Below are 14,771 nucleotides of genomic sequence, written 5' to 3'. Positions count from 1 at the left end.
GTACACACTTGGATTAAGTTGTACGACAGTAAAGCGACGTTAGGGAGAGAAAAACAGAGTGGGGAATGGAGGGCGGGTCGGTAAAGTATCTCTATCCCTCTCTCCAACTTGGTCTCAGTAGATGTGTCTAACATGAGTCTGGTCCTGCTGGAGGTCTCTGCCTGTTAAAGGAAGTTTGTCCTCCCTGCTGTAACTAGCTAAATACTGCAAGGTGCAATGCTCATGGTGGATTAAGGTGGGGTCAGACTGAGTCATATCCTGTCTTGGTGTTGGGTCTCTGTTTGTAAAACCGTCTTGAGATAACGTTTGTTGTGATTTGGTGCTTTATAAATAAAGATTGATTGAAGAAAGCATAGATTATTCAACTTTTTTTAACTGGGGACTGGTAGAAGTGTCATCTTTAGTTCTTTACATTCTGTCCATGCATGTACAAATATTTTAAAAACATGGTTTTCTCCATTTAAAAAAAAAAGTTCTGTCTATTCCAGAGGTGTTCTTTAATATTTCTGCTTTTATGACAACTCAAAACCCTTGATTTTGCCTGTTATTTAAGCTTTTAGACATGTGCATTATCATTCACTAGCGATAGCATTTTAGTTATTTTTTAACATTTATGCAAAGCTAAAACTGAGCTGTAGTTTTGAGGCAAAATCAAGACGTGAACTGCTTCCAAAAACAATCCAGCGTCTTATTCTAGAGGGCATCACAAGAGGATGGTTAGGTACAATTGTTGGTTTTAAAATTTAACATTTTTCATGAAGAGAAACAAAACCAACCAAAACAAAGATAGATTCGTGTTGTAGGCTCTGGGATGTCAATGAACTTCAGTATTTATCAGAACGAAATTTTAGTGCCTCATTGTTTACAATTCAAAAGGCATCATGGCCGCCTTTGCAGTCATAGAACAGCAACAGTGTTGAAGTTAAAAGTTGAATTTGCCTGATTAAAAGGAGACTTTTCCACTGAGGGCGCTCTTACAAACTCCACAACAACATCCTCTTACTGACAGCCTTCAACCCATCCATGATGTAGAGAGGGTTTCAAAGTTACACCCCTCCAACAAGGTCAAGCAAACAATCATGTGCACACCTCAGATCTCTTTACAGACGCTTCTAGATGGACGGATTAATCCTGTAGTCCCTGAAAACACACATTTACAAGCGGTCTGCGTTGACAGAAATGAAAGTACTGCAGGATTAGGCTTAATCCAGTTGTGCACCAAATACCGAAGCCTGCTAATGCCGCCATGTAGCTGTAAGTGCTCGGTGTTTCCTCACCACATCTCGGCTTTATTTGCGGAGTCAAAGCCACGGCTGCCCTCTTACCCTCTCGCTGTGGGACCAGCAACTTTTTTAAAGCACTTAACTAAAGCCTGAATAGAAAATCGAATTAAATCTAGCATATGGTGGGCCGCCATGTCCAAAGAGATTTCCCACTTAGCCTGCATTGTGTGGCAATAAGTCAACTCTTATGCTCTCTTTAGCATGCGAGGGGCGACAATATAAGCGGATGTGGCATGCATGCCGCCGTGCTGGAATTAGCCGTGGAGATGCTTTGAATTATCTTAGCGCTGTAATCGTATTAACGGCGGTCTATCCTTTGGGGGATGGACAAATCTGTATCTATGGAATCCCAGCTGGAATACAGCGATGAGAAACTAGTGCAGAAGGGTGTTTGAGGCTCCCCTCTGGAAGGGACCGGCTCCCCTGGGAGGAATCAGAGCATCAAAGAGAGGAGAGGGGGGTAACTGTCCTAAAATGACTCGCTGATGGGAGAGGTAGATACCCTTGGATGTTGATGGCGGTGTTTGTTTGTGCAGGTTTGAGTTTTGTTGCAGCAAAGTTTGTCTTTATAACTGTGCAGGGATTTGAACTTGAGGGAGCAAGTATGTTCAGCGACAATCATATTTGCATGGTGTTTCAAATTCAACATGTTCTCTGCATCTTTTAAGGTCGTTCAATCCTTGGACAACTGGGACTACAAACAAGAGAGAGGAGTGGAACTGTGAAAATGTTAAATCCAGATGTGTTTACAACAAAACTATAGAGCTAAAGCTTCATGCTGATTAAAAATGACTTGAATCTCAAAAAGTCATCTTAAATGCATCACCAAGCTTCAGCACTGCATCAGTATTCAAGTCGTCTGTATTGTAAGCTATATATGAAAAACAATGTTGTGATACTCTCTAAGGTTTTGAATCTGACTGCATTTAATGTCATTAATTCAAAGGTATGATAACAAAGGTTAAGAGAAGTCTTCTGCTTTTGATATAAAGTTCTTATCTGACACTATTGCTGAGATCTGCATGATGGGACTGGGTGCCTAAATCGACCACCCCTCATGTGGATTAATTGGTGTTAGCTTTGCAAACAGATTGAAGCTAATAGCTAGCTTAATTCTTCCTGTTTAAAGCCATTTTAGAAAAGACTACAAAGAACTCTTGGATTTTGTAGCTACTTGGTTTTACCTTGAAGCTAAAGCTAGCTTTTGGCTTTGCAATAGCATTTAAAAACAACTGTGAATTGAAATAATTGGTACCAATAACATGTATTTAAAGAGTGTAAAAAGGGGGTGCAAACACCAAAATTATATTCTTCAGTAATATGACTTTCACAGAAAAACTCTAATGAATCGCTAATGCTAGGTTTTGGCTTTGCAATGGTATTAAGAAATAACTAGCAAGACTGTTAAAGAGCAGGATTGGAATGGATAAACTAAGAGGATATACTTGTCATGATTTTTTGATCAAGGTATGTTTTGGTGGAAACATTTCCCCCAAAACATTTAACAAAGGTTAAGAGAAGTCTTCTGCTTTTGATATAAAGTTCTTATCTGACACTATTGCTGAGATCTGCATGATGGGACTGGGTGCCTAAATCGACCATCCCTCATGTGGATTAATTGGTGTTAGCTTTGCAAACAGATTGAAATAATAGCTAGCTTAATTCTTCCTGTTTAAAGCCATTTTAAAAAAGAATACAAACACCTCTTGGATTTTGTAACTCCTTGATTTCGGCTCAAAGCTAATTGGTTTTGCGTTAGCTTTTTAAATACATTTTCTGTCCGGCAAAATTCCCAGTGAAGGAAAATCTGCTTTTATATTTACTTTAATGTGTTTTTATTTTTGTTTTTAATAAAAGTGACTATTGCAGTCAATTTAAAGAGACAAACTCACTACTTCTGTGTTATCTCTTTGGGTTTAGCACAAAGCTAATGCTAGGTTTTAGCTTTTTAATGGTGTCACTAAAGAACTAGCAGGAATGAAATGGATAACACTGAGAGGCATTTTTTTATCGACTTCTTTGTGATAGATATGTTTTAGTAGAAACATTTATATATGTTGTATTTTAAGCTAATGCTTGTTTTGGGTTTTCTTTTAGCATTTTAAATACATGTTCTGTCCGGCAAAATTCCCAGTGAAGGAATTACTGCTTTTATATTTACTTTAATGTTTTTTATTTAAATAACTGTGACTATTCCAGCCAATTTAAAGAGACAAACACACCATTTCTGTGTTTTTTATCAGTTTGGGTTTAGCACAAAGCTAATGCTAGGCCATTATGCCTTTTGAATTGTAAACAATGAGGAATTCTGATAAATACTGAAGCTCATTGACATCCCAGAACCTACAACACATGATTTAACCTGACATTATGTATCCTGCGGCTCAAAGCTAATGCTTGGTTTTATTTTTGTTTTATGCGTTAGCATTTTAAATACATTTCCTGTCAGTGGAGGAAAATACTGCTTTTAAATTTACTTTAATGTGTTTTGTTTTAATGAATGTGACTATTGCAGCCAATTTAAAGAGACAAGCGCATTATTTCTGAGGGGTTTTTTGGTTTACAGCAAAGCTAATGCTAGGTTTAAGCTTTTTAATAGAGAAGGAAAAAAACAGGAACATGTTTTGTCTCTTTAAGAGCTGGAAAATAACCTTTTTTCTAATGCTCTATTTGTATTTTATAGAAAACAATGTAGTTACCTTAAATTTAGAGGCTAATGGATAAAGTGTGATAGCCTGGATTTAATAGCCTATTTAGACACAGTGACAAAGACTGCCTCTGTGTGGTGTGAATGCAGGTAGTCAGTAGTTAATGTATTCCATCATTTGAAGCCTGTCTGAAGGAATAACTTTGAAAAGGGAATAATAAGGAGACATGATGAATGCCAGGATGACTGTCAGGCCAATACACTCCCTGCTTCCTCCCCACACATGGAAGTATTATGGCATTACGGAAACAAGAGCTCCACACGTCCAGTTGTGACTTTCAAAAGCATGGAAATGAGACGCTCAAGTTGGCAGGAAGACACAGCTCTGAGTGACAAATCAAATGAGTGAATTAAAACACACTGAGCTCCAAAGTGCAGCCTGCAAAACGCAAAAAAAAAAACCTGCCAAGATGCCTTTTTTCATCATTGTGCTGCCCTCTACGGGTCTTCTTCCAGCCTCCCTCCCTCTCTCTCTCTCTCTCTCTCTCTCCCCTCCCTCTCCCCACATCCTCCACATTACCATACCCCCTTAAAGAGTATTGCGCGCATTAAATTGCTTTTCATTTCCGCGCTGTGACAGACCTGAGATTGGGGGATTTATGCGTTTTTTACGAGTGATTCCAGCTGTCATGGTGTGGTAATTGTTTCATAATATGTGCACCGCTGAAGGGGATGCGCTGGTTTGCACCAACCCGGATCAACTTCCACTAGTTGAAACGTTGGTGGGCAGATAAAGCTCAGTGCATATACATAGGATATCTTATGGCGGATGCAGGCGCTGGAAGAATCGGATTCCTGCATTTGAGGGACGCGCTGGAGGAACGTATCCACTGATCCGCGCTCGGTTTGGACGCTCCTGAAATCAAAGAGACCTTGGGCAGATCTATACATAAACTGGTACAAGCCGCACCACTGGCAGCAGGCGGACAAGGGGGGATTCGTGCCTCTCTCCTCCGCTTCTCAGTGCGCATGGATGAAAGTCACAGTTAAAATGCATGCGGCAAGAAGTCCTGTCTGATGTGGGATTACGGAGTTTCTCTGCGCCCTCTTTTCTTCACCATGTTCGAACTTTGGTTCTGGCTCTTTTTCCGAGATGATGCTGCTGATTTCAGTCGCTGCTGGAAGAACACAGGATCCCGCTCTGCCGCGCAGGCTGGCACGACACTGGCCTGAATGAGACTGTATGTGTGAGCTCTCTGAACGCCTGCTTTATGGAGCTAAACACCGAGGAGACTTGACTTTAAGGGGGTTTTTTTGGGTTCCTTTTTTTGTGACAGCGGAAGGGCGGGTTGTGAGATTCATGTTTTGTGTGCGGCTGGAGGAAGAAGAAGGCGCACAGCCGTGATTTTCGGGATGCTTTGGCGTGGATCAGAACGGTAAGAGGGCACAGATTTGTCTTTTTTTCCCCCCTCCTGTGTTTCTGCGCTTTAACATTTCCCGAGGAGCTGTCCGTGGTGCTGAAATCTCTGCTCCCCCTTTTCCTTCAGTTGCATTGCTGAAGTTGATCCGGATTTGCGATGCTGTTAAGCAAGGTGTCTGCGGCTGCTATGGCAATAACACGCATAGAGGCTGCATTTTGATGCTCACGTTTATCAGCCACAGTTTTTTATTCGTTCCAAATAATCCCCCCCTCGCTCTGCGCCGCGGAGACACGCGCTCAAGTTATCTCTATTATTCCCACAGGCGATGGGCATTTCTCGAGGTTATGGTAATAAAGTCAAATGTAAAAAATGTAAGAAGGGGGGGGGGGAAATGACACGAAAGTGCGCGGACAGATACAGATCCAGCATGCAGCAGCAGGAGAGGCAGGAGCGTGTCCTTGTATGTTAAAATGCGCATACTTGGGGAGATTTACTCGGCTGATGTGTAGGCTTTTGTGTTCTTTTAAGGAGACTGAATTTGTGTGTGTGTGTGTTAATGCGTGCACGCGCAATCACGCGTCTGTGCCGGAGAGGGAGAGAGAGAGAGAGAGGAGGAGGGAGAAGGAGAGAAAGAGAGAAAGAGAGAGAGGGAGACTATCTGTAACCTTCTATATAGCAGATGCCTTACAGAATACTTGATTATAGAATTATTTACCCCACGTCAAAATGCTATTTCGATCACAGATGCGCCATGAGATCATCAACACTTGCTTATTCGCCTTTGATCAACTCCTCTCATTTCTTTTTTTCGCCCGTGGGCAGAAGAAGGGCTGCGACTGTCGCCTTGTAGGCTGATATTCCCCGTTTTCCATCGCAGGCCGGATTTCTTAAGATGATCACGGAGCCGATTCCTTCATAACACCCGGCTTTTTTTAATTCTGCGCTTCTTCTCTCTTTTTTTTTTGCATCGTTTTTTATCCCAACAAGCGCATCACATCCTCCCCGTCCTCATGTTGTTTGCACGGAGGCGGAGAGAAGGGATCCGACAGTTTCCCCAAGTCGTCGGGTATGCGGGGTGAGTGAGAGAAATCTTTCTGCAATCTTTGAGGTTTTTTTTTTTTTTTTTTTAAATGCGAGTTGGGAGATTTAATGCGCCTTTAAAGAAAAAAAAAAAAGACGCGTCGTTAAAGCGCACGACGCGATGAGACGTGAGATATGTTGACAGTGAGGCTTTATTTGTGGTCACTCTCATGGGGATCGAATTAGTAAATGACCAGATCTATCAGTCTGCACACGGTAGATGGGGAAGGCTTTTTTTCTCTCTCTCTCTCTCCCTCCCAAGATGGATTGGAATTCAGGCGAGCTATCAAAAATGCGCAGTGGCCATCCACCGCGGGTACTTCTGTTATCAAGTTGGTTTTATATCATCCAAGTGTGCATGCTCTAAAAGATCCATCCTCACTGCTTGGTTTGGGAACGCCAAATATGACCGGTATACATCTGCATAATGAGCCAACATTAATAGGCCTACTTGTCTGCCTGTGTGTGTTTGTTGTGAGTGTTCTTCAGAGGGGGGGGGGGGGGGTCGGCTCCTATGTATGCATTCTGTGATTTCTTGTTCTGCACACTCTTTGCATTCTATAAAACCGACCTCGTCCTTCTCTTTCCCTCCCTAGATGACACCTCATACTGGTACCGCACTTGAGTGAGCTGGGGCATCCTCTCCCAGGAAACATGCATATCTGGATCCTCAAAATAATCCTTCTGATTGCATCATCTCTGAGGCTGGTCGAGATGTATGACAATTATGGGGAGATCTGTCGAAACCTGTGTACGTGCGAGGAGAAGGAAGGGATCCTGACGGTGAGCTGCGAGAACCGGGGGATCATCAGACTGACGGAGGTCAGCCCGGTGCATTTCTCCATGTACCACCTCCTGCTGACGGGGAACCTCCTGAAGAAGCTGTCAGTCAATGATTTCATCAATTACACCGGGGTGACCATCCTGCACCTGGGGAACAATGATATCTCAGAGGTAGAGTCAGGTGCCTTCAACGGACTCCAGGGATTAAAACGCTTGCACCTGAACAACAATAAGATTGAGGTTTTGAGGGATGACACGTTCGCAGGGCTGGAGAGTTTGGAATATCTCCAGATTGATTATAACTACATCACGAACATCGAGTCCAACGCCTTGAGCAAACTCCACCAGATGACGGTGCTGATTTTGAACGACAACCTGCTCTCCGTCATGCCCCTGAATATCTTCCGGAATGTTCCCCTTACGCACTTGGACCTGAGGGGGAACCGCTTGAAAATGTTCCCCTACATCGGCCTCCTGGAGCACATGGACAAGGTTGTGGAATTACAGCTGGAGGAGAACCCGTGGAACTGCTCCTGCGAGCTCATCTCCCTGAAGGCTTGGCTGGAGAGCATAGCCTACACGGCGCTCGTAGGGGAGGTGGTGTGCGAGACGCCGTTCAGGCTCCACGGTCGAGACCTGGACGAGGTGTCCAAGCAGGAACTCTGCCCGAGAAGACCCATGGAAGACACGGTGAGGCCTGCGCCCCCGAGCAGCACTAATGGATACTACCAGACCACGCCTGCTGCTGTCACGGCCTCTGCGACGTCCTCGGCTGTTTTTAGGTCCTCCTCGAGGCCTACCAAGGGCCCACGGCAGTTCAACAGAACTAGGTTAAAGCCCACCTCCCGAATCCCTGGTAACCCTTACAATTATGGCCCAATTATTGCTTTTCAGACCAAATCTCCTGTGCCTTTGGACTGTCCCGCTGCCTGCACTTGTAACCTGCAGATATCTGAAATTGGGCTTAACGTCAACTGTCAAGAGAGAAAGATTGAGAGCATTTCTGATCTAAAACCCAAGCCATACAATCCCAAAAAGATGTATCTCACTGGAAATTACATCCCTGTGGTGCGGAGATCAGATTTTGTTGACGCCACTGGATTGGATTTGCTTCACTTGGGAAACAACAGGATAAGTCTGATCCACGACCGGGCTTTTGGGGATTTAACCAACCTGCGTAGGCTGTATTTAAATGGTAATCTCATGGACAGGCTAACAGGAGAGATGTTTTTTGGTTTGCAGAACCTGCAGTATCTTTATTTAGAATATAACAAAATCAAGGAGGTTGACGCGGGCACTTTCCGCTACCTCCCTAATCTCCAGCTGCTTTTCCTTAACAATAACCTCCTGAAAACCTTACCTGTGGGCATCTTTTCCAGCCTCTCCCTGTCTAGGCTCAACCTGCGCAACAACCACTTCCAAAACCTGCCTGTGAGCGGCGTTTTGGACCAGCTCAAGCTCCTGGTGCAGATAGATCTGTTTGAGAACCCTTGGGACTGCTCTTGCGACATCGTGGGGATGAAGATTTGGCTGGAGCAGCTGAGCGCAGGGACTGTGGTGAACGAGGTGGTGTGCGAGACGCCGCGGCGCCACACGGGAATGGACGTCCGCTCGATCCAGTCCGAGCAGCTCTGCCCGGACTACTCGGACGCCTACGTGTCGCCGACTCCCCCGACGGAAGAGCCGATGGACGACCGGGTCGTCACGACGAACGCGCCCCAAAAGGTCGACACGCCTAGCAGCACCGTCCCCCTCTCCGTCCTCATCCTCAGCCTCCTGCTCGTCTTCATCATGTCCGTCTTCGTGGCGGCCGGGCTGTTCGTGGTCGTCATGAAAAAGCGCAAAAAATCCCAAAGCGACCGCACGAGCACCAACAACTCTGACGTCAGCTCGTTCAACCTGCAGTACAGCCTCTACAGCAACCGCTCGGGCCCCAAAGTGAAGGCCCCAGCCGGTCACGTCTACGAGTACATCCCCCACCCGATGGGCCACATGTGCAAAAACCCCATTTACAGGTCACGGGAGGGGAACACAGTTGAGGATTACCGTGACCTCCATGAGCTCAAAGTCACTTACAGGAGTACCCCCGAGGAGGATCGGGACGGCACTATGAGGAGCCCCGCTTACAGCGTGAGCACCATCGAGCCACGTGAGAACCCCTCCCCTGTGCAGGATGCAGACCATTTCTTCAGAGGCATCCTGGAGTCGGATAAGCAGCCCCCTCACCCATCTATGGCATCCATTCCAGCAGGTGCTAATTTAGAGTACAAGTACACAGGGCCTGTGTCGTACACGTACAACCCCAATTTTGATGTCAGACGTCAGTTCTTGCACCCGGAGAGGATAAGAGAAACAGTGCTGTATGGCACGGCGCCCAGTACTGTTTACGTGGAGCCCAACAGGAATGAGTATTTGGAGCTAAAAGCTAAACTCCAGTCTGAGCCCGATTACCTCGAAGTTCTTGAGAAACAGACCACCTTTAGCCAGTTCTGAGCAGCCGAATCAGTCACGTGATGAAGCATTTTTCTCTCTGGACCCTCCTTGAAGACACTTGCTCAGTTTTTAGGGTGCCTTGGCACGACACAAACAAAGCAACAGCGGTAAAAAAAAAAAAAGGAGCTGAAACGGGGTGTGCCGAACAATCTTATTCTTATTTCTGAAACATGACATTTACAGGAATGGATACAGCTTTCTGAAACATGGATGAACAAAATTGCTCTACTTAACTGATGATGCAAAATCTATTTTTCTATGGTGAAGATCGAATAACACACAAAATGTAAGTGTACAGGTAAATCTTACCCAACTTTCATTTTCAGGAATATAACCATACATAAGGTATATTGTGAATCAGAAAAGAAATGTTTATAAGAATCACTCCTGGACAAAAACACTGTACAGCAGATCATCAAAACTGTGTAGGACTATTTTCTGCTGTAGTCTGTAAGTAAGTATTTATTGATATAATCTGCCATGTCTTTTCAAAACTTTTGATTCTACATCAATATTACCTGTGTCATCATACTCCATGATCCTCTGGAAAGGCTTCTGTTTGTAGTTTCATTTACTGTAGCTCTGCATTGTAAAAGTGGCTTTTTTTGAGAGTGGCACACCCCCAAAATGTTCAAAAAAGACTGCGTCATTTGAAGAAGATGAAAAAAAAAGTGTCTTTGTATGCTTTCTGCACTTTTTTGGAAATTAGAAGGCGAGTTAGCCTTCGATGAGCTCTCATAAAGGAGATTATTATATTAAAAATGAATATGGGTATTCATTCTTAATATGTAGAATTGATATGTTATCAAACAAAAATCCAGAAAAGATAATATTTGAAGTATTAATTCTGTTGTGTAATACTGATATTTTAATCAATGTAACACCTATTTTTATACGAGCATTCGCAGATTCTCTATCCCTTCTCGATTTTTCATTTGTTTTGGTTGCTTTGCACTTATTGCACTATATTGACCAAACTATGTTATTGTCATCAAATAAACATGATGTCAGGTTCATATCATGTGCTCATGAGGAAGGCTGGTTGGTACTTACATGAAGGTTCGGTCCAACATCTGAATTTAGACTTAGAATGACTTAAAATGAAGAAGCACCTGAAGTCTTAAAGTAATTCAGTTGTTTTATAATAGTGCAAACAAGATACCATCTTGTGCAAACATTGTTATTATCTTGTGGGAACAAGCTGATAATCTCATGTACACACGGTATCAAATTGTCTTGTGCATGCCAGTAACTATCTTGTGCACTCAGGTTAATATCTTGTGTGCACAAGCTATCTTGTTGAAATAAGGTCGTATTATTTGGGGCTAAAGTTAGTAGCTTGGGGGAGCAGGATAATTACCCCATGCACACAATAGAATGATCTTGTGCACACATGTTATCTTGCAGGAAAATGCAAAATGTCTTGTGTGCACAAGATTTATATATTGGGCTGACGAGTTAACATCTTGTGCGAGCAAATTGCCTTGTGGGAATGAGTAAAATATCTTGCATTGTAATTATCTTGTCGAAACAAGTAAATGTCTTGTGCACTCCAGTAACTATCTTGTGCGCAAAAGCTGGGCTAAAGTTAGTAGTTTGGGGGAACATGTTAATTACCCCAAGTACACAATATAATTATCTTGTGCGCGCAATATATTAACTTGTCTCACTAATATAATTATCTTGTGCCCAGAAGTTATTTTGCAGGAAAACACAATGTCTTGTGTGCACTAGTTATGATCTTGTGCGCACAAGATACTTATATTTGGCAGACAAGTTCAAATCTTGTGGGATCAAGTTAATATCTTGTGTGCACAAGTTGTCTTGTAGGAACACGCAAATTGTCTTGTGTGCACAAGTTATGATCTTGTGTGCACAAGATACTTATATTGAGTGCACAACTTATTGTCTTGTGCAAACAGGGTAAGATCCTGTGTGCACAAGTTGTCTTGTAGGAACACGCAAATTGTCTTGTGTGCACAAGTTATGATCTTGTGTGCACAAGTTATGATCTTGTGCGCACAAGATACTTATATTGAGTGCACAATTTATTGTCTTGTGCAAACAGGGTAAGATCTTGTGTGCACAAGTTGTCTTGTAGGAACACGCAAATTATCTTGTGTGCACAAGTTATGATCTTGTGCGCACAAGATACTTATATTGAGTGCACAACTTATTGTCTTGTGCGCACAAGATCAGAACTTGTGCACACAAGACAATTTGCGTGTTCCTACAAGACAACCTGTGCACACAAGATCAGAACTTGTGTGCACAAGTTGTCTTGTAGGAACAGGCAAATTGTCTTGTGTGCACAAGATACTTATATTGAGTGCACAACTTATTGTCTTGTGCAAACAGGGTAAGATCTTGCGTGCACAAGTTGTCTTGTGTGATTGTGAAAATATCTTGCACACTCAAGCTATTAGTCTATGCGAACAAGTTAATTGTCTTGTGCACACAATAGAATTATCTTGTGGAAACAGTTATAATCTTCATATCTTGTTCTTATAACTTAATATCTTGTGCATTAAAGTTATAATCTTGTTCCCACAACTTATTCATATTGCACATAGAGGATTACTTGCTCCAAAAAGATAATTCTATTGTGTGCACAACATTATATCTTGGGTGCACAAGATAACAACCTGTTCCCATGAGATAATTAGATTGTGTGCAGAGGTTAGTATCTTGTACGCACAATATAAAAGATATATATCTGGACTTCAGGGGCCGGGTAGAATCTTAAAGAGGTTTAATTCTGTATTTTGTATTTGAAATAAGAGTTCTGTGTTTATTAGTTTCTTTATTGTCCAATCAAATGATAAAAGCCTTGACTGTGGACTGGAAGAAGATAAAGATACAGTATTTACACCTCGCTCAGGGGGGGCAGCCAGAGCCTCAGAGAGGATCACAATCAATGGGTTTCAATCAATAAGCATAATCTGAGGCTGTCCCTGTGCTATTATACCATGCAACCACATACGCTGCCTGGTCATTTATACGAGCATCATTAGAGCCGACTTGCAATTAAAAGCTATTTTAGCAATATGACAGAGTCGATGGGTGTGAACTTTGACGCTGATTAAGACGCACAGCTTCTGGGTGCATGATCTGACGTCTTCATTTTAATTGGATTGTTTCATAAGTGAATCTATTTCCTTAAATAATACACATCATGGAAATCCAACCGCTTGTTTTTCTCCTACTTTAAGCACTTATTGTGATTTTCTTTAAAGGTCCAATCAAAAGCACATCCCTTTTATTTTGGCGGGGGGACGACTCCTGCCAAGGTTTTCCTTTAAGTGTATTGTTAACAGTCTTTCTGTTGTTAAAGGAGGATAATGGTGCTTTTGGAAGGTATCACAAACGCTGGCTGGAGGGGCGTGTCAGTGTCGGTTTGATTGGCAGCAGCTGGCAGCGAGCCGGAGTGATTGTGTTCCACCTTAGGGAGGGGGAGACGGAGTAAACAAGCTTGTGCTGCTGTGTGCACGTCACGGGCGCGACGGTGTGCTGCTGCAACATTCACCTGCTGTTAAATTCGTGCAGCTAATTCAATTAGATTGGCGTGTGTGTTTTCTTGCTCCCTCAAAGTAACATTCAGACTGTATGTAGCATGATGCTATCAGGTTGCATTGAAATGCATGGTGTCCTGCAAGTTCAGTTCCTCCTTTGCTTTCGGGGTTGTGCTTTGCAAAGCAGATCTGTGAGTTGCAGCAAACAAAAAAACAGTGCAGGGTGATTTTTTTTTACACAGGCTTTAAGTTCCTCTTCAATTGACCCACTTAGATCCAGTATGCAAAGCAGGCCTATAAAAATGCAAAGGGTGCACCGTGCCACCGTTTCCAGCGCACGATGAGCATCACAATTTAGGAATTCAGCGTTCCCTAACCGAGGCAGGGATCTCTCCGGACACCTTAATCCGGAAGACTTATACGCAATTTAGAATCACCGCTACAGAACGTATCTCTCTGTGAGTGTCATTCAGGCGGGTTCGGTGCAGCTGCATTTTCTCAATGACAAAAAAAGAAGCAGGGGGGAATGAAACAGGGGGCCCTGCTTTTGTTGGATCTTTTCATAGAAGCCCAGAATGAGAACAGAAGGCGCCATTTGGGAGATGAGGAGTCCTGGAAGCGAGTGTAACTGTGGATGTGTCATACATGTAGCAGGGGATGTGAATCATGGCCAAGAAGTGTGTGTGTGTGAGAGAGAGAGAGAGAGAGAGAGAGAGAGAGAGAGAGAGAGAGAGAGAGAGAGCGCACACTTTGGCCTATGGGATGGCGGTGTGACAGGTTCTGACATTCATTGTTGCTGCTCCGATCTTTATTGAGGAAACACAGTGTTTCTTCTGTTCCTCAAACTTCCTCGAGCGTCACATCTTTCAGGATGATTCGGCTAATTCCACAGAAGAAGAAAAAAAAACTGATTGGGCACAATTACATAATCACTGAATCATGCATTCCAAATGGGCTTGTTGTTACTGTATGCATGTGTGTGTGTGTGTGCCTCCTACCCGAACTCCCAGTGTGGAGGTTTTATCGCCCTTATGACCCGGCGCTGTGTCCCAGAGTAATGGGTGCATGAAGCATCGCACTGCAGGAGGCTATGCGTGTGTGTGTGTTCAAGAGAGAGAGGGAGTTGGCAGTTGAAATAATGCTTTTAATCAGCCAATGGGCTCTTTACGTCTTAACACAAATGGAAGCACCAAGGAAGGGCAAAGAGTTTATTATGTCTTCCTGGATTATTCCATTTATAGCCTCTTATAAGCTCTCTTCTGCTCAAACCCTGAAAAAGCCACAAAAGACCCCAGCAGTGGTCAACATCTGTATTCTGCAAAGAAAAGAAGGCTCCTAGGATGAAATATCAGGGTGTGTGTTGCACCATGCTTCACATGAGCCCTCCCCTGATTTATGGCTTAAACCTATTGTGCCGGATCCGATGTGGAGCTGACGCAACTCAAAGCTTGATGTACGCGCACATCTTAGCTGTCACAACCTCTTCACTCTTGAAGAGCGCTGAAGTTTCTCACATATTGGAACTTCTTTCACAGAAGAGGGTAGAGAAAAA

The 14,771-nt window shown here is 43.4% G+C and overlaps 1 protein-coding gene across 6 annotated transcripts in view; it reads left to right on the top strand.

Annotated features, from left to right (window-relative positions):
- The window catches only part of LOC117808278 (SLIT and NTRK-like protein 5), a 94,481-nt gene extending 83,753 nt beyond the window's left edge, over positions 1–10,728 (top strand). For 5 of the 6 annotated variants that reach the window (XM_034677925.1, XM_034677926.1, XM_034677923.1 and 2 more), the window contains one exon: positions 7,028–10,728. In XM_034677925.1, coding sequence (XP_034533816.1) covers positions 7,086–9,707 — 2,622 coding nt within the window. In that variant the 5' untranslated portion in view covers positions 7,028–7,085 and the 3' untranslated portion in view covers positions 9,708–10,728. Of the gene's footprint in view, positions 1–4,432; positions 5,367–7,027 lie in introns of those variants that run through there. The other variant, XM_034677928.1, reaches the window with a different exon arrangement.
- The last annotated feature ends 4,043 nt before the right edge of the window (positions 10,729–14,771 follow it).

This window comes from Notolabrus celidotus, chromosome 24 (assembly GCF_009762535.1).
Source record: "Notolabrus celidotus isolate fNotCel1 chromosome 24, fNotCel1.pri, whole genome shotgun sequence".
In the NCBI taxonomy this organism is placed as follows: domain Eukaryota; kingdom Metazoa; phylum Chordata; class Actinopteri; order Labriformes; family Labridae; genus Notolabrus; species Notolabrus celidotus.
Note: the sequence above shows the minus strand (reverse complement) of the source record. Positions and strands in the feature narration are given on the sequence as shown.